Source organism: Xenopus laevis, chromosome 9_10S, assembly GCF_017654675.1.
Source record: "Xenopus laevis strain J_2021 chromosome 9_10S, Xenopus_laevis_v10.1, whole genome shotgun sequence".
Taxonomy (NCBI): Eukaryota; Metazoa; Chordata; class Amphibia; order Anura; family Pipidae; genus Xenopus; species Xenopus laevis.
Window position 1 is genome coordinate 18,631,873 of NC_054388.1, and position 21,170 is coordinate 18,653,042.

General features: G+C 38.3%; 1 protein-coding gene across 6 annotated transcripts in view; it reads left to right on the top strand.

Annotated features, from left to right (window-relative positions):
* The window catches only part of kcnj16.S (potassium inwardly rectifying channel subfamily J member 16 S homeolog), a 40,840-nt gene extending 20,143 nt beyond the window's left edge, over nt 1-20,697 (top strand). For 3 of the 6 annotated variants that reach the window (XM_018237158.2, XM_018237161.2, XM_018237162.2), the window contains one exon: nt 18,121-20,697. In XM_018237158.2, coding sequence (XP_018092647.1) covers nt 18,180-19,421 — 1,242 coding nt within the window. In that variant the 5' untranslated portion in view covers nt 18,121-18,179 and the 3' untranslated portion in view covers nt 19,422-20,697. 6 annotated transcript variants of the gene reach the window in all.
* Nucleotides 20,698-21,170: the final 473 nt, after the last annotated feature.

Genomic DNA, 21,170 nt, shown 5'->3' on the forward strand with positions numbered 1-21,170 from the left:
TATGACTTTGTTAGAGATGTTGGTGAAATTGCTGGAAGTGGCCACTTATTATTAATTATGTCCAAGGAAGCATAATAAAGACAAAAGAGATCCTCTACTGTCCTAGACAGGAGCCCATCCTAAAACAAAAGTGACATGAGCTTTAAATGATTAAAAAAAATATACTTAACAGTTACAACTTTTGTTAAAAAAAACGCTAGTGTTTTGTCTTTTTAATGATTTCGGCATACAGGATATGATGTCACTGACAAAAGATTGAGGAGGATGTAGCTTCATCTTATAAGTTCACCAGGTTCACCTAGCAAAGCAGACTCTGGCGAAAAGGGTAACATAGTGGAAAATTCACACTTGAATCTGCAGAGTAACAATCGTTCCCCTAAGCAAAAATGCGCTTGGCGAAAGGGTGTAAAACTTCATTAGCACTGAACTCTTTCTCTAGCAAATTGTCCTCTATGCCTTTTAGTAAATTGCCAATGTCCCTGCGAATTACCATTTTGGCGTATTTTCGCTTGTGACGGCCACTTCACCCATTAGTAAATTTGCCCCTAGGTCTTCACCTGCTTCGCCAGCTCCCAGCACAGACTGTCTAATCCTCTAATGAGGGTTTTAACTGCTAAATACTGAACCACATCCTGAACCAGAAAAGCAGAAAAACCTGTTTAGATGAATGGCGTATTTTTGAGCAACAAGTTTTTTTTTTACTGGGTGCGACGTTCATGAAACAGATACCAAAACTCCCTCAGATGACAAGACTGGAGAACATACTGACAAAAACAGTTCATGTGCCAGTGGTGTAATAAACATTTGTACATAATGCTTGTCATTTGTGATTCTAGTACAGTAATTATTTTTAAGCAGTGAGATGCTATTACCTAGTTTTCTAAACTATTTTTAGCTTCTTTTTTCTTTCGCAAAAGCACGAACCACCCACAGGCATCAGTCATTTTTGTCTTTCCATATCTCCTTGAAAAAAGTTCCACCTTTTTATATTCAATAATTTCGTTTGAATATTTTACATGGTATACCAGAACCAAGCAAGCAAAAATAGATAAAGCAAGTGTTTTATATAAACTACTTGTTCTTCAATTTATGCGTTCAGTAAATGTTTTTCAGCAGTATTACTTTCAGGAATCACAAACAATTCCATTGCTTGCACATTTGTTCTCTGTTATGTATCTAATATCATAGCCCCAGCAAGTAACCCAGGTCATTGTCAGGTTGATATATTACATGCAACCTTATCCTATATCAGCATTCTGGGCGATAGTGCTTAAATTAGGCTGTTTACTGAGCCTATCATCTCCTGGGTCTTTCTTTCTGCAATAGCCTTCCAAAAAATGTGTGGGGTTAAACACTAGGTCTTCACCTGCTTTGCCAGCTCCCGGCACAGACACAACACAGATGCTATCTCCGCCTATGGAAAAAATGAGACATGCAGAAAACACAAAGCAAAGAACAAAGAGAATCTAAACCTATCTCCAAACACAGGAGCCTTGGAAAACATCTGGACATTTAAAATTAGGAATGAAAACATTCCATGTCTGTGGACAAAAAAAAAAAAAAATACAACCTGAAAATGAGCCTCTAGGCTGCAGGGAGATCTTTCTACAGCAAGTTCAGAGTTCAGTACATCTCAAACGAATCTTTAAACCTGTCTGGGTAATTAAAGGAGGTTTGATGGATTATGGCTACTGGTATGAGCACAAGTTGGGACCAGCTGAATGTTCTTGGAAGCATGTGAATCTGCTAGATTTGACTGGGCTGGCTGGGACTTCAGGCATGCTCCTGTGTTCAAGATGAAAAACAATATTCTTATTCGAAAACACCAGTGGGACTTGTCTGGTAAATCGAGGATGAATGGGATGTTCTGAACAGATTCTTCAACTCTATAGTTCAGTGAGATACTGTACAGTACTTTGCACATTTTAAAAGTACAATATGAAACATGTTTAGATTAATTATCAAACACGATTGGCCTAATTATCATCAACATGAAAATATGTTGAATGTTTCTGTTATGAATATTATTGGATTAGATGCAGCTAAGACAAAGCATTGTTCTATTTAAGGTTCTCAGCAATGGAAAGATATTAAACATATCAGTCAATATAAAAGTCATCTGGAGAGTTCATAGACAAGTGAAAGAGAACCTGAAGGCTTCTGAGATTAATAGCTCCACCAGGTGAATCTGTTTTTCTCAGTGCTTGGAAACAAGCGGAGCCTGCACGCAAATGAAGTTGACCCTGATGGCTGCTGCACAATCATGGGTCATGCTAGGCAACCTGCTTTAGAGCAGGAAAAGACAACAAACTAGATTTCTTGGATAGTAAACAAGGATGGCACATTAGCTGCAAAATAGTGTCATTGCTCTTTATAAAATGACCCCTAAACTATTGTCTGGTTACCCTTACATACCAAAGCAAATGTAAATACAGAGCAAAACATTTTCTGTTTCATTATTTTGTTCTGCAGGGTACTTCAACCAATATAACTATTCATTAAAAATTGAAAAATATAAGACATATTTCTGTTGGGACATACAGTAGATACAATCACTTTGTAGGTCTTTGTATTATTTGTATATGCCTGGCTGTAGACAATAAAGGGAACAACAAATGGTGATTTTGGTCATCTAAAGATGTTTTACATTCCAAAATCATTATTTTATGAATAAATCCCACTCCCCAAGAGCATTTAGGTTAGTTCATCTGTTCAGATGATGACAGAATTAAATTATGTAGGGAATCATTTTTCAATCTCTTGTTAGATGGGGCTGACTTTTCCAGTATTTGGAACCACAATCTGAACCTGGCCCGGGCCAAGTCGGGGCAGGCACCCTAGGCAACCCGGTTGGCAACCCCCCCCCCCGTGCCTGTGTGAATGTGCATGCGTATAGCCTGACATTGAGGGGGTGGGGGGTAGCGACATAGAGGAGGGAAGCAGCAGAGGGGAGGGATGGAGTGGGGAGGTGAAGCAGCCGAGTGGAGGGCTGGAGTCGGTAAGGGAAGTAGCAGAGGGCTGGAGTGGGGATAGGAAGCGGCAGATCAGCAGAGGGAAGTGACTACAAGCTAGGGGTAGGCAGAAAAGTTACCTGCAAAATGCCCCCCAATTTTTGCACTCTAGGCAGGTGCCACTTGTGCCTATACCTAGTTCTGGCTCTGATCAATAACTCCTCTAAATATTGGCCATGAGTAGAGGTGCCATTATTGGTTAGCCCATGTATGGCAATCTTCAGTGGGTGCTGATATTTTAGCAGTTGTGCAGTAAACAGAATTTACCAGATAGGGAGTGGACTAATAGAACATCATGACTGACATACCTTTAGGTTTAACCCAACTGGCTGCTTGCAGTCAGTCTAACAATGTGGATTTGTCTTTTAAAGCACAAATCCCAGAGAAGATCTAGCAATTAAGATTGCTTTTCATGTTTCATTTCTGGTGGAATCTGACCACCATGGCCCTTACATAAAATTGCAAGCTGCTAGATAATGCTATGCCTTGAAAATGCCTACATTGGCAAGCTATACTATTATTTACAGCAGGATTAAATAAACACTGAGGAAATGTAAAATACTTGCACAACCCGAGCCACACCTGAAATACAAATACCAACCCCCAGCTTTTCTTTAATTACAATTTGATTAATGTCATCGGCAAATGTTATGATCAAACCACATTCTGCCTGGAAGCGTAGAGGAGGCATGCCAGTATCTGTATGTAAAGTATGCGCAATCGTTGATATAAAGAGCCAACAGGTACCCAGGTGAGAAATATATCATTCCGTGTGAGCTTCAGTAGTGACTCAGGTGGCCACTGCTGTTAAAAATATATTTCAGCATTCTTTCATTTTTCTGTAGGAAGTGCCCATACACCAGCATGCTACAGTATACGTTGTTTCTTAATATAGATCTGATTTCCTTTTCTCAAACTTTTGTATTCATCTTTTTTGGTAAATTCCTAAGACCAGCGTTGAATAATAAACACTTGCGTTTTTATTTTAGCTCCTAGCAGATGTCTACATAATTTCATCAATTAAGAGTATTCATAGATTTTGTGTAAATAAGCCTTGGATTCTTGTGGAGTTCTTAGTCTGTATAGACAAGCTGTGCTTGCCTGAGAACCTGCTGCTTCCCTTACTCTGCAGTTTCTTCTGTTTGGGAAATAAAGGACATACTTACCATAGCGGAGATTAGAGCATTTACTTCCCTTTCTTGTAGGGGCTCTTCACTGATTATAGTGGGCTAGTTATTAAACCCTGTTTATTACATCAATGTAATCAAAGTGAATGGAAAAGTATTGACATAATGCCGCATAATGATAACTCTTACTTCCTGCTTTAAAATCCATCAGGGTTAAAAAAATTGGATGTCATGAGAACATGAAATGATGCTGGGCTTTGTGTATAGGAAGTTAGATGAAAAGTATTCAGCTGTGTTGTATAAATCTGCTAAAAAAGAACACGCCCGGCCTTCCTTTCAATGCAAGTTTGTAAAACAATTTTATGAATCAGTAAGGTCTTTCCTACTTTTGATATACAGTATAAGTGTACAGGTATGAGATCCGTAATCCGCAAACCTATTATCCAGCAAGCTCCTAATTAATGAAAGGCCATCTCCAATTATATTCAAATAATCTAAATTTTAAAAAATGATTTCCTTTTTCTCTGTAATAATAAAACAGTACCTTGTACTTGATTCAAACTAAGATGTAATTAATTCTTATTGGAAGCAAAACCAGCCTATTTGGGGTTATTTAATGTTTACATGATTTTTTAGTAGACTTAAAGCATGAAGATTCAAATTACTGTAAGATCCATTATCCGGAAAACCTCAGATCCCGACCATTTTGGATAGCAGGTCCCATACCTGTACTATTATTGATACAGCACTATCATCTTTAATAGTCTGGACAGAAGACACTATATTTTTACCTTTATTTGCCCACAACCAGCCGGGCAAGGAACAATTCCCAGCAAGTCTTGTGCTCAGGATGGGGCTTTGCTGTTTTGGTAGATGAAGGGTAGCATGTTGCCATCTGGCTGGTATTTTACTGGCCTGGCTGGTACAAATGATGGTTGATCCCAATGTTATTAAAAGGGAAGATAGATACAGTAAATAGGAAGGCTTATATTTTGTCCCCTAAAAAGATGGCAACCCTAAGCATATTTGCACTATAATGTTCATGTTGAAAAAGAAAACCAATGGAGCACCAGTGTTTCTTAAAGGGATACTGTCATGGGAAAAAAAAAAATTTTCAAAATGAATAAGTTAATAGTGCTGCTCCAGCAGAATTCTGCACTGAAATCAATTTCTCAAAAGAGCTTGATTTTTTTATATTCAACTTTGAAATCTGACATGGGGGCTAGACATATTGTCAATTTCCCAGCTGCCCCAAGTCATATGACTTGTGCTCTGATAAATTTCAATTACTCTTTACTGCTGTACTTGTTGGAGTGATATCACCCCCTCCCTTTTCCCCCCCAGCAGCCAAACAAAAGAACAATGGGAAGGTAACCAGATAACAGCTCCCTAACACAAGATAACAGCTGCCTGGTAGATCTAAGAACAACACTCAATAGTAAAAACCCATGTCTCACTGAGACACATTCAGTTACATTGAGAAGGAAAAACAGCAGCCTGCCAGAAAGCATTTCTCTCCTAAAGTGCAGGCACAAGTCACATGACCAGGGGCAGCTGGGAAATTTTCAAAATGTCTAGCCCCATGTCAGATTTCAAAATTGAATATAAAAAAATCTGTTTGCTCTTTTGAGAAATGGATTTCAGTTCAGAATTCTGCTGGAGTAGCACCATTAACTTATGCATTTTGAAAAAAACATGTTTTCCGTTGACAGGATCCCTTTAAACAATTAACAGGAACTTTATTGAATGTCAAGATTTAGGATAATGATTAGGGATGGGTGAATTTGACCCGTTTCGTTACTGTTTTAAACCTATTTGAAGCTGATTGTGTAGTATTAGCAGAAGAGAGTATGTAATACTCATGCCAATGGAGCTCAGATAAAATAGAACTTACTCTCTCTCTCTTACTTGTAGATGCCAAAGTACCAAGAAGTAGTGAGAATATCCTGGGTACCTTTGCACTGTGGTCCCTGTACTAGGCAAGTATTGCCTGGGGATTTCTAACCACACTACTTACTCTTCCTAAGTAAGGGCACTGAGCTGCCTTGCTCCCTGATCTTGCCTGATAGGTTTTACTATCAGGAACTAGTATTCATGGGGTCCTGGTAACTTGGCTTAATCTTGAGGCCTACGGTAGTTCAGCTTCTGGATGCTCAGCACTCTCAGCTGCCTCTAAGGTAGAACTCTAAGAGCCAAGCACATGATTATCCTACCTTTTTATCAACTAAAAGGGCATCCCATATTACCACAAAACAAATGGAAGAATACCTCCCTCCTTAGGGCACAGGTCACTCCTATGTCAAAAACTATCAAAGTGAAAAAAATAACTTTTTCACATCCCTACATAAGTAATGATTCCAACACCTGAACTGTTTTCTTCTTTTTTTACCCTACCAGAAGGCTATTAATGCTTAAAAAAGAAATGTGGTGTTTGTAAATTAAAACTTTGGAAAAAAAAGTTTGAAATCACCAAAAATCTCACCCTTGATACATAGACCAAATATGCAGATGTCATAGAGGACAAGGAATGTTTTTTTTTATAACCAGAAAGCTATTAATGCTTAAAAAAAGAAATGTGGTGTTTGTAAATTAAAACTTTTTTAAAAAAGTTTGAAATCACCAAAAGTCTCACCCTTGATACATAGACCAAATATGTAGATGTTATAGAGGACAAGGAATGTAAGTGAAATTTTATATATATATATATTATATATATATATATATATATATATATATATATATATATATATATATATATATATATATATATATATATATATATATATATATATATATATTAGAACTATACATCTACAGAACCGATGATCTCACGTGTTCTGTTGTGCACAGAATTGCTTTTGACTTTTTTCTAATATTCTTCATGGTGTTTGTTTCATCTCCCTCCTAGGTATCTCAAAAATATTATCCTACAGCAGCTTTAGAAATACATACTGATGGATTTTTGCTGATGTAGACACCAGAAATAGCCCCAGACTGAATTTATTTTGACCCCACTTTCATGGAACATCTGTATCTCTTTAGGAAACGCCATTCCTGTTAATAATTTATTGCAGAAACCCTATCCTAGCCTGTTACCACTTATTCCACCGCCGGATTGTACAGAACCAACATAAAGGATATTGATGGATTTTTATAATGTGGGTCTAGGTGAAAGGATTCATTAGATATGAAAATACTGCCTATAGAGGCATCCAGGCTCCTAAGGACCAAGTGCACTACTACTATATATCTGCTATCAGTACAGAGAGTAGACACCGATATGATTTCCCAAGGTGCACTTTGACCAATATGTCAGTACTTTATCACTTTTATTAGCCAGTTACTGTATTTCGTATCACAAGCTTTTTCCAATAAATCCTGGTTGTTTATCAATTTTGGAAAAAGTTTTTCCTTCCTTTTGCTAAATTCATGGTTGCTTATCATACAACAGAAATACATCAACATACAGGAACAGACTTTCTCTGGACCATGCATCTAAACAGCAGTTACACAAACATATGGCGTAGCACAAAAGAGCCAGCTCTTCTGGTCTGGACTGTGTACTTACACCTAAAGGAAAAAGGGCACAAGTTGCTTTGCCACAAATCCGGGCCTAATACCTTATAGCTCCAATCATGCTAATACAATCAACCCCTTACCTCCATGAGGTCTCTGCTCCCATGCTGGTTATACTAAACATATTATACTGACTGGAGCAAGGTTCCAGGGTATTTAAGCCATAAAGCTCATCCTGAACTGAGAAAAGCCAGTCATATGATTAGCAATATGTGTTTTGAAGAGAAATAAAGAAAAAAATAAATACAGCAAGTTCAGTTGATTATTTTTACTATGGCATATACATACTACCGTACATTCTTATGTAGCTACAATATGCGTTTAAAGTCACAGGCATATATGTATTTTCTCTGGATCCAGGGGTTCAATTTTCATGTGTTTTTTTTCTGCCATGTTCTCTAGGCAGTGTCTGTCTAATTAGGAATCAGGCGTTTCAGCCAAACCATATGCTAAAACATGACATATAAAGAGTGCTAAGCAACACATTATTTTGCTTTCAGATAATGCTGTTTTGTTTATAGCCCAATTCCAGCAATTAGGGATTGGATTGAGTTTGGAATGTATTATGGAGGTTTCAACTAAATGCCTGGGTCCTGAAACACCAGATTTAATTCTAGTCTTTTCTTATCTGTATATCTTACTTGGTCATATTGCCTTGCTCCTGTTTATCCTATTCTAACCAAAAGTGCCAGCTTGGTGACACTTACCTGACTCGAAGAAAAGAATGCTGCTAGAAACATAGCTGCCTGGTCCTTTCTGGTATGGCATTTAAAGACCAAGCTAACCCCCACATACATAGATGAAACCTGTGTATAGGATCAGCATTTCATTCAGTATAGAATGTTTCTATACAACATCTTCATCCTTATTTAGATTTTTTATTAAAATATTGTACTCAGCTGGGTACTTAGAATTTGTTGTGCTACACAGTCTAGGGACCATCTCTGACAGAGTCACAGTCAGAGACACCTCTGCAGTGAATGAAACCCATATACTGGATCTGTTTATACTTTTGCCATTCATCATAACCTGCTATAGTCCAGAAATTTCCTAAAACAAGGTGTATCTTCAGGCCTTAGTCAAAATCTCCTACAGTCACTTATTAGATGACTAATAAATGAGTAAAAAGAACTCATTTTATTTCATCTGCATTTCCCCTATAGGCTAATGGGAGGTTTTTTTTTCTAAAGCTAGAATACACTGTTAATGTTCTACCATGTAATAGAAGACAGCTGTTGTGAATTACATTATATCAAAGAGATCAGTATCGCAAAGATATTTCCATCAGCAAAAGGGAATTCTGTAAGTACGGGACTCTGTTGCAGCCTGTGCCCAACGTGCCTCCCCCTGTCCTTTATAGTTATATAGTTAATTTGGGTTAAAAAAAAACAAAAGTCCATCAAGTTCAGCTCCTCCACAAGAACTCCAGGGCACATGTATCAACTACATATACGGACCTTTCTATATACTCAGATATATAAATATACGGACCTTTCTATATACTCAGATATATAAATATACGGACCTTTCTATATACTCAGATATATAAATACACGTATGGGACTAGTGATAGGCGAATTTATTTGGCAGGCGGGAATTTGCAGCGAATTCCTGCGATTTGCCGCCAGCAAATAAATTCACCAAACCGCAGCGAAAATTCGCCAGCGTAAAAAAAAGACGCCGGCGTCAAAAACGAGACGCCGGCTCCGTTTAGCGAACTTTTCCCAGTTTTGCAAATTTCGCGTGAAATTCGCTAATTTTTGCGCGAAGCCCCAAATTCATCCATCACTATATGGGACCTATTATCTAGAATGCTCAAGACCTGGGATTTTCCGGATAAGGGATCTTTCCATAATTGCCTTTAATCTACTAAAAAATTCCTCAAGTCTAAAGGGGTGATTCCTTGATCTTTTCTAAGGGAGCGTACGTCCCCTCTGTCTATCTATAATGTTTTTGTAGTGTAACCATGTTACCTTGTAAGCACCTTTTCTCTGGAGAAACTCAACATATTTAATTCTAATTTAATTATTCGATTTTTGATTAAAACAATTCTGCTAAATCACAGGGGGGAGATGTAGATCTCTATGCTCTGTTTTAGAGTGCAGACACTTGGGGCATTCTTTAAAGGTGATGAGGCAGGACTCAAAGTTAAAAAATCATGGAGGATTTGAAAATTTTTTGATCTTTGAACCCTGCTCATAATAAATGACTCCTGGTGTGTTTATTTATAGCATATTGCAGAGCCAGAACTATGGGTAGGCAAGAGAGGCATGTGTCTAGGGTGCAAAGTCCAAGGCTTTGCCCCCTCATCTTCAACCTCCCAATACATAGTCATTGCCCTTGCTTGTTGGGTATGCTTGTTCGAGGGGGCGAGATGACTGGCAGGTTTCCCTAGGATGTCTGGCCAGCTTGGCCCGACACTGTCAGGAGCGACGGCCAGCGTGTCCACCTCCGGCGGTGCCGCATCCAAGATGGCGGTGGCAATGGCTCACACCGGTGCATTGACGCCGGCGCGATGACGTCACACGCATGGTGCGAAATTTGAACTTAAAAGGCCATCCGCGTCACGGGTTCAATGCCCGATCATACAGTTTGTTTAGAACATTCCTGGGTCTGCTATTATTCTTGGTAAACTGTTTCCTAAACTTCTGACCCTGCATGGACCTTGACCTAGATATTATTCTGCCTGCCTTTGAACTTTTGCCTGGACTTTGATCACGATTTTGCCTGAACCCTTTTGTACTGCGATTCTGGACTTAAACCCCTAAAGCTTCCTCCTTGGTCCTGACCACTCCCGTTGGGAGCCGATAGGCCCCTTGACAGACACTGCCCTATTGGCTTACAGATAATTCAATTTCTATGAGGAATGTTGGCTGTTAGAACATGTGACATTCCACTAAAATATGGTAATTGTTATTGCACATACTTCCAGACTGGGGATTTGAAGGACTATATGCAATTCTATACCAGACATATAAATGTAAAGATGCATAAATGTATAGATAGATGATAGATAAATGCAAATACAAAGATGGAAGCAGGCCCCTGGTACATAGAGCCTGTGGCTTTACCAATCAGTGTGGCCAGGTCAACTGGGAGTCCATTAAGGTAGGATAACTAGTGTCACAATATTTTACAGTAGTTGACTGGCAGGTGAACCAATAACATTCACTTTATGCTTATGCAGACATTAGTTTTTCTATTAGTATGGGTTTATGGTAGATCAGATATCATCAAGTACTGTATAAGGTACTGTCTTATTTGTTCAAATAGGACATGTTTTATCCTTGTATTTTAAAGTGTAGGGTCAATTATTTCCTATAATTAACTATTCTCAGTCTGTGACACAGTACAAATAGAATAGCACTAGGCAGGGCTTATATATGATGACATCAATAAGGCTGCGTGTCACAGGTTGCATTAACTTATAAAGGTGCAAAGCCGCATTTTCCTTGATTTGTTTAGGGGTACATTCCTTTGAATCTCTTTTCAGCAAAGGAACAGTTACATTATTTCAGTGCCTTTCAAACAATGCTGTAACGTGCAGTCCTGAGTCCCAGGAATCTCAGTGCTCTTAAGGAAGGGGAAAATAAAATCACTAACAATCAAGTGAACCATATACGTCTGTTGCTTATTATAGTGTCAAACTTTGGTGGTTCCATGGAGGTTGTTTTTTATAGGATCTGGTTTCACTTTAAAGAATTAAATGTCACTGTGTTTGTTTCTTTTAGTTATTTCAGTGCAAATTGGTGCCCCTTTGCATGACTTTTGAGTTTGTGTAAGTGTCTGCTGCTCTGTGCTATTTGCGTCTGAGGGTTTAATGTTTCAATAGAAATTTCTTTATTCTGATATTTTCATCCTCTGCCGTTTATTGAGGTTTGGAATTCCCGACCCACAAGGCTTGTGCTCTTACACCAGGGACCATCCTCTTCCAGGTTTTTTTCCCCATGCGCTTTTTATAGCTGTTGAAATTCACAGAAAGAAATACAAGATTCAAAAACACTTAACTGAAAGGTTAAAGGGGATCAGTGTCGGACTGGGATGCCAGGGGCCCACCAGAAAGCCTTAGACCTTGGGCCCACCAGAAAACCTTAGACAGTAGACCTTTCCAAACTATTATTCCTCCGTGTTCGTGCCAACTTTGTGCTGGGTCGTGGGGGGTTGATCAGGTGACCTTACTGTGCCGGCTTCTGCTAGCCACTATTTATAGGCTTGCGCCTGCCCTGTCCCCTTTCATGACATCAGAGATGGGTGGGTCTGGAGCATGGTCTATAAATAGAAGTGCAAGTTGGGTTTGGGTTCGCGTTTGGAGCAGGCTGGTGTGGGTTGACTTTTTTGGAGCATTCTGGATAATGTGTTTCCCATACCTGTACAACCAAATCTGATATGTGCCACTGAACTCTGAACACTTATTAAACGTATATCTCCTGTATGAATGTATCTGATATGTTCACGCAATCTCTTGCATTTTTGGTCATGGAATTCCTTGGTAATATTATGTGTATTGTATGATTTACTGAGACTGTTATAAGAAAAAATCAATCACTATTGTAAAATAAGTTAAGGATACATTATTGATTAATACTCTTATATTTATTATGTTATTCAGCAGGGCCTAATAACTTCATATGATCATGGAACTTCAGGGCCGTAACTACAGAGGAAGCAGACCCTGCGGCTGCAGGGGGGCCCAGGAGGTATAGGGGGCCCCATGAGACCATTATTAATGAGCAATTTCAATATATATTGGTAAAAAAATAACAACCTCTGGATGTGCTGTATGCCCTGTAACATTTATTTACTCCAGTGCTCTATGACTTCCAAGGCAGTGTCCATTATGATAAAGCACCACATTGCCCACCTGAATTTGCATTGGAATTGAGTCCCAATGTAAATAGCAACATCAATGTCAGTTTTACTTAGCACTTAGCAATCTGCTGGCAGGTCTAAGCTACTGTTAAACGGGTGGTTCACCTTGAAGTTAACTTTTAGGGGAATCTAATAAAAGTCGGTAACGTAAAAGAATTTTATGTTTTTACACAAACAAATTTTCCTTTGCGTGAATTTAATGTAGCTTTTGCGAACCCGGACACTGTCCTACAGTGGAAGAAAGGTTTGCAAATCTTAGACTTTGCACAGTGCGCAAGTTATTACTGAAAAAAGATTGCGACACCTTCAAGCTATTTGTAAAATCACGTAATGCGCAATTAAAATTCAAAATCAATAACCATTTTAGCATGCAAATTGCATAAAAGGATGATATCGGCCGCCTGTTGTGTAGTATAGTTATGGGACCTGTTATCCAGAATGTTTGGGACCTGGGGTTTTCAGGATAACGGATCTTTCCGTAATTTGGATCTTTATACCTTAAGTCTACTAGAAAATCATGCAGACATTAAATAAACCCAATAGTTTGGATCAAATACAAGGTATTGTTTTATTATTACAGAGAAAAAGGAAATCATTTTTAGAAATTTGGATTATTTGGATAAAATGGAGTGTATTGGAGATCCATAATTCAGAGCTTTCGGGATAATGGGTTTTCGGATAATGGATCCCATACCTGTAGCTCTATATCCTTTTTTCTTAGATGCTGTATGCTAAATTCATCTGATTTCAAGAACTACAAAGCTCAGCTTGACCCAAAATTCAGCAGAAAAAAATTCTCACCCTACGAGAGAGCGGCAGAGTTTTTTTTTACTCAGTCTTGAGCAGTAATTTTGTATAAACTAACCCTAGGAGTGTTATTTTAGGAAAGCAACGTTCTGGCAACTTCTTCAGCCCAGCACAAGATATTTAATAATATTCCCTCTTGTTAATAGAATACAGAGTAGGCAGTAGCTGTTTATTTTAGCAAATTTTATGCAGCGCTGTTTGCGAGGCTTACATATGTTGTCTGAAGTAGGCAATGTGAAAACAATTACAACTGTAAGGATGTTTCTTATTTGGATGCTTATTGTTACTCAAATTGCTCTTTTGCCCTTCTTTCACACATTAAGTTATGGCAGTGCGGCGTATTGCTTAAAGGGGATTTAAACCCGACACTAAAGTGTTGCCTAATGAAAGAAATTGTCACTGAAAGAAACTTTCCAATATACATTTATTACAGATATTTAATGGGCTTATACATTGATTGTACACAGACTGCCAAATAGAATTCTACACTTCTTAAGAAGCAAATATTTAAAAAATAACAGAAAGAGGAGGACATCTGCAGAATGACCTAGAGTATTAGCATCAATATCATTCTAAAATGTATGTATAGAATGTGCAAGTCAGCCTAAAACCCATGGATTGGACAGGTTCCAAGATACCTATTGACCTCTGCAGTGGGCCAAGGGGGCATGTGACAGGCCATTGCTGTTCTTTATATACTCACACTTGACTTGTCTTGCTCTCTCCAATGACTTCAGAGATGGGCAACTTGGACCAGATATATAAAGCAGTATGGTATGGCAGGACAGGCCTGGGCTGCGTTATGGGCAGGTTAGGGTTGAGATGGGTTGAATAAAATCACTGGTTTGAAGGGGAAGATATATGACTGAAAACATTTAGTTGGGTTAGAGATCTGCGTGGGTTTGTTTTCAGAGACTTTCAGAATAGCAGGAGATTGTGGTATAGAGTTTATGCTATGGTGGATAGTATTCTGGGTGTGACTCTCTCTAAAAACCCATGGGAAGCGTTGCTACATAAACAAATTGAAGGTATCCCAAAGAAAGAAATGCGCTTGATTGCTTATATATTTAATGCAACAAAACAAACAATAGCAGCAGCTTGGAAGTCTCCTTATTTGCAGAATACCAAAGTTAAAGAACGGTTGATGAGAGTATATCTCTATGAGAAATTAACTGCCCAATCCTTAGGAAGATACAAACAATTTTTTGATATATGGCATCCTTGGCAAGTGTATTCTCAATTGGAGGACAGTTAACTCAATCATTGTATTATGTCACCTGTTGATGTTTGGTTACATTGTTCAGTGATTTTTGATGTTGATTGTACTGTAGAGAAAGATGTTCCCCCACCTCCCCCCCCTTTTTTTTTTCTTCTCCCCCCCTCTTTTTGTTTTTATTTTTGACTATCTTTCTTTTCTTGATTTATCATAAGTACATGTGTAATTGATGATCTAGATTGGGTATTGTTACTATGTTATCATATTGCAATTTCGTACGCTGTGCATTCTGCAGGACTGCCTTTATCTTCATTGTCTAACATGTCTTTGGCAATGTGATCACTGTACTGAAAAAATCTGTTAATAAAAAAAAAAAAAAAAAGATAAAGAGCCATAGGTTGTATCTCCTTTGTGTAAACTAATGATGCCAAAGAATATAAAATCAGTCATATTAAAGGAGCATCCAGAGAGTCTTTTTCATTGAAGCAACTGTAGCCTTTATAGAGTACATACATATTCATAATTACATCTAAAACTATTCTCCAGGCACTTTCAGACTTGAAATATCTGTTTTCCAGTTATTAAAGGGGACCCGTCACCCCAAAAAAATATTCATAATCCTATTTTATCACATCAGTAAAACAAAATGAACTTTAATTACACTATATAAATTATTTGAATCTTGTTTCCTTCAGTCTGGGAATTCATAATTATAGCAAGCAGGCAGGAGCCATTTTGTGGACACTGTTATAAAGGCAAGTCTTGCATCAGCTCAGAATCTTGTTTGTGCACCAGAATGGGGGACCTGATGTCCATCTCCATGCCCTGGCTACACAATTAAACAGTGAAGAGAACGAGGGAATGTGGGGAGAGCAGCAATTTCTAGGAAGTGCTGAATGGAAAGTGCCCAGGGCATAGAGGAGGGGCAGAATAGAAATTGGATTTCATTTTTAATTTGAAAAGGACTTTTATTATACAGATTTTTGTGTCTGGGTGACAGGTCCACTTTAATTCTTGATCACCTCAAAACAAAAAACTGGACTGACAGTTCTAAATAACTGGTAAAATATCAGTGTTTTTGGTGCAATTAGGATTTAATTTGTTATAACCATTCAGGCTTTTTGCAGATGATGGTCATATCCATCAAAGCAGTACATTCTCTACAACTACAAAAATAACCCCAATTTTGGACTTGGAATAGTTTAGGGAGAATTTACTCTCCATCCTTGCATTAGTGCTTGCATCCAGGGCATTCCCTTCATAAAGATTGCACTTCCCATGTCTAACTAAATCTTCTATACACATGTAGCAGATGGCTTCTAATGAAATCTCAATAAATGGTATGTTTTTGAGTTTGTGCAAACAGTCAAATTTGTAAGCTTCTCATTCACAACTCTGCCCAGGGGCCTTAATGGAGTAGTTTATCATTCAGTTCTTTCTAATCTGTTATACAGGTATGGGATCCATTATCTGGAAACCCGTTATCCAGAAAGCTACAAATCACTGAATGGCCGTCTCCCATAGACTCCATTTTATCTAAATAATCCACATTTTTCTTTTTCTCTGTCATAATAAAACCATTCCTTGTACTTGTAGTTGATCCAAACTAAGATATAATTAATCCTTATTGGACGTAAAACCAGCCTATTGGGTTTATTTCATGTTTACATGATTTTCTAGTAGATTTAAGGTAAGAGGATCGAAATTATGGAATTCCCTAGGTCATTCTGTATAAAAGGTCCCATACCTGTAGTCCTATTCATAGCAACCATTCTAATGGTCTTCATTTTTTTTTATAGTTAAAATAACTTGCCTTCCTGTTCTGCCTCTATTCAGTTCACAATGCTGCCCTGTTTGTCAGGGTCACTGACCCCGGCAACAGAGAAAGACGATGCTATTGCATTGCTATTTTCCTCAATTGGGGAATTTTAATACATTTGCACCATATTGTTCATTTTAAGTTGAACAACTCCTTCCTAGAATTTTAGAATATTATTATTGAGGGCTGTTAACTCTCCCCCTGAGACAAGAGTATGCCCCGTAGTGTTCATTTCCAGTGCACAGTTCAACAGGGTTGCTGGTTTCTGTGTTGGTGACAGTCAGTGCTGCATTAGTTATGGATGACACAGGTCTCTGTGCTCCAAAATGGAGTGCAGAGGCCTGCAGCAAATTACATACTAAAGGGCACAACGTGCAAAGTGAAAAAAGACTGGTTGCAATCTTTTTTTTGCAAGTTGCACAGCGAGTCCTGCATTGCGAATGAGGCCCATTCAGGGTCAGACTCGGCTGGCTAGTACCAGGAAAAAAAACCCGGTGGGCCCCAGCCTACTGGCCCGGACCGTTCTCCACAGCCGGTAACTCATGCACCCCTTTCTAAACTTCCCCCCTTCTGATCGCCTGGAGCAAGAAGAAGGTACATGCATAGGGGTTTAGGGAGATAGAGGGCAATTTGCTGCTGAGAGGGGACAGATGGGGGATTTGCAGCTGGGATGGGGTTGGTCCTTGGGCGTGGAGCTCTGGTGGATCCAGACCTCCCCAGTTGGACACTGGGCATATTGTATCACTATAATATAAAGATATGGGCATGCACACCAAATGATTAATCATATAAACCAGATAATTGTGCAGTAAAAATTTTTTTAATGTTTAAAACATAACGGTAATAAACAACATCAATTAATGAGGGTAAATATTCAGTAAATCAGCATACATACATACCACACCACTGGTAGTTTTGGTTAGATATAGAAAAGCGGATACACAGACCCCCAAAAAAGACAACACCCCGACGTTTCGGCTTTCGCCTTTATCAAGGGGTATTCTCTTATATTGTATCACTACTCTGCTCTTAGCATACACTTTACAGAAGTTTTAATTACGGTACAAAACTATCCCAAGTAGATGTAGAGCGATTCCCTTCACAGTCACATGTAAAATGCGTTGTGCTGATCATTAGAGCATTATAAAATACTAGACATTAAGCCCGTTAAATTAACGGGCGCTAGAACATATGCAGAGACGGTCCGTGGGGCACATGCGCAGTAGCGCAATCCCACGGACACAGGGACTGGACGCAGAGACACTTCAACTTTATTATATAGGATATTCAGCAAGCATATGCAGAGAATATCCTTTGAACCCCTTATCTTGGTCACTATGCCATAAAGTTCTATCACTAGGGCATACATCTATATTACTTCCCTGTACACATCATGTAGATAACTGCTTTGCACTTTTGCATGTTTCCCAGTCTCAACATACTATGCATATTTCTGATACAAAATAATATTTCATAGATAAAATAAACAGTTTTCAGTGTTACATTTTTTTGCGTGTTGGTTTGGCCATAAATGCATTAAACCTTACATTCTGATATCGTACCTTTCATCATAAGAATGATGATTTATGGTGACAAGTAAATCGATTCAGCTGTTGAAACTCTGTAAATTAAATGCATGTGAATATAAATCACATTTATTTTTTTCTGATCTTTTTTTTGTGTGTGTTTTTACAGGTTTTCGGTACCACGGGAAAATCTTTTCTTTAGATCAGTAGCTTGAACCATTGGATGCCATGATGAGTTATACTACAGATACTTGGAAACTGGTGAATGTGAGAGAGCACAACTGGTACCAGTACAGTACAATATGTAGGAAGCCATTCCAGAACCGGTTCATGCAAAAAGATGGAAGCTGCAATGTCTATTTCAAGAACATATTTGGTGAATGGGAAAGCTATGTGGTTGACATATTTACTACACTTGTGGATATAAAATGGCGCCATATGCTTATTATTTTCTCCTTATCGTATGTCCTGTCGTGGTTGCTGTTTGGCTTTATATTTTGGATCATAGCGCTCCAACATGGAGATCTTAGTGATACGGAGATAACCCCATGTATTGACAATGTTCGCACATTTGCAGGCGCATTTCTTTTCTCTCTGGAGACCCAGACTACCATTGGTTATGGCAACAGGTGTGTTACAGAGGAGTGCTACATGGCTATCATCCTGGTGACACTTCAATCAGTCCTTAGTTGTATTATAGACACATTTATTATAGGTGCAGCAATGGCAAAGATGGCGACTGCCCGAAAAAGAGCTCAGACCATACGTTTCAGTTACTTTGCACTCGTGGGAATGAGGGATGGCAAATTGTGCCTAATGTGGCGAGTTGGGGACTTTCGGTCAAACCATGTTGTTGAAGGAAACGTAAGAGCTCAGCTCGTACGTTACTATGAAGATCATGAAAAAGGCATCACCATGGAATATAAAGACCTCAAACTGGTCAATGAGCAGATAATACTGGTCACCCCAGTAACTGTGGTTCATGTTATAGATCAGGATAGTCCATTGTATGCACTGGATCGAAAAGGGTTAGCTTCGGATCGATTTGAAATCTTGGTCACATTTATATACACAGGCGACTCCACTGGCACATCACACCAATCACGGACATCTTACTTGCCCCGTGAGATCCTCTGGGGCTTTAGATTTAACAGTATTTTAGAGGCCAAGAAAAAGTACTATAAAGTGGATTGCTTGCAATTTGAGGAAATGACAGAATATTATGCACCATTCTGTAGTGCAAAACAGCTGGATATCAATTCACAACCAAGCAAGGCCACCCCAGTCTCAAAAGTCAATGGCTTATCTGATGCATCACCAAGTATGACTACGGTTTCATCTCTTGCCACAATAGACAGCAGCAATGCAGATAATGCATCTGTCCCCCACAGCAGTGTACTGAAAGAGAATGGAGTGAAACCTTCCCGGAAAGTAGTTGTGACTTTGAGCCAGTTATCCCTGGAATCATAAATATGTTTTGAATTAAGCAATAATTCCAGGAGATAACTACATTATTCAAACAGAAAGCGTCCTCATAAAACTTTGGGAAGAGGAGATGGAATCTTACAGCGCTGAGGGACTTGTGTTACCACCACAGAACTAGATGCTGAACATACTGAAAGAGTATTATTGACAGAAGATTTAGGGTGGAACATTTGCTTTGATCAACTTTTTATCAACTTTGAAGATACAGTGTATACACTACAATATTTTAAGGAGCACAAATGTGATGCTTTTAGATGTTTCTCGTGGTGATGCTTCTTATCATTAGTCAGCCTGGTTGGGATCTATAGGTACTCAAAGACATTTATTTATTGTTGTATGTGATCATTAAAACTGCATCAGGTACATCCTGGTCAGACACAAGGCCCCCTAAGCTTCTGCATAGGGCTTCACATAGGAGGAAATTCAGTTTGCTCTATAATAATGCTGATGGAGAAGTAAAGCAAGAACCTATGTTCTTCTGCCTAGAGCCCCCTTTGAGCTTAATTCTTTTCTGCAATCAGTGTTTCTTGTGATTAAGAGACACAAGTTCATAGAGGCTATGAAATACATATGACACTGAATAGAAAACCATGTAATTAATTTAAAAATGTAAAAAAAAAAACCATTGGCTCAGATCATTGCCCCACGAGGGTATTTGGGTTGACAATTGAACAAAATCAACAAAAGGACAAATACAGCCAAGGCATATGCAACTGAACAGGTCACAGTGCTCCAGGAGTAAAAGGGTTAATGAGTGATACACTCGATAACATTTACAAAGAAAACCGCTGATCATATGTTATAAAGGAACCACTTTTTCCACTTGTCACACTGAATTAAACTCTCCCAAGCCTTTCTTGAGTATTATAACCACCATTATCTCACTGTTTGAGAATTCTGAACATTACTGCTGTGATTACTTATATTAATAGCCAAAGAAAGAAATACTCTTTTATTTCAAAAAAGATAAATGTGTGCTCCATCAGATAACCGAAAAATACATTTGTGTGTGTGTTTCTTACAGTTCCAGAATTTGTAACAAAAATTTAGCAGAAGAAGTTGTTTTGAAAAATAAATAAATGGGAAATATACTGTATGTGCATATATTTATAGATAAAATGTCAGGAAGATAATGCCACAGAAGGAGAAAAAGGCAAGGTTTATATTTAATTCTGTTAAAATTCGTTTGTTAGAAATGCTGCCAGTGTAACTTTTCCATGACACTGTGCAATAAATTCCAGTTGAATGCTGCATCAATCAATACTATTAATACAGTTTATTCTCTGGCACAGTTATTCAGTTCAAAATGATAGCATTCATTTTAGAAGTGATTTATGATTTCATGGAATTTAAAAAGAGGACTCAAGGTTCCCCAAACCAAGTTTTTCTTTTTTGTGATTTCATAAGGGAGAGGACTAACAATTTAATATGAAGTCAGTTTAGAATAGAAAAAAAAGAAGCTTTGCGGTGTCATTGAATTTCCCATAAGAAGTCTTCGATGATGGCTTCTGAATTCACTGTTTCTCGATCGGAATTTTGCAATAAACCTATTACACTTATGGGATCTATTATCCAAAATGCATGGGACCTGAGATTTTCCAGATATTTACGTAATTTGGATCAATCCCTTTTACCTTAAGTCTACAAAGAACATTTAAACATTAAATAAACCCAAGTGGGATTTGCCACCAGTGTGATTTATGCAACTTAGTTACAAGTGCTAGAGAACTGAGA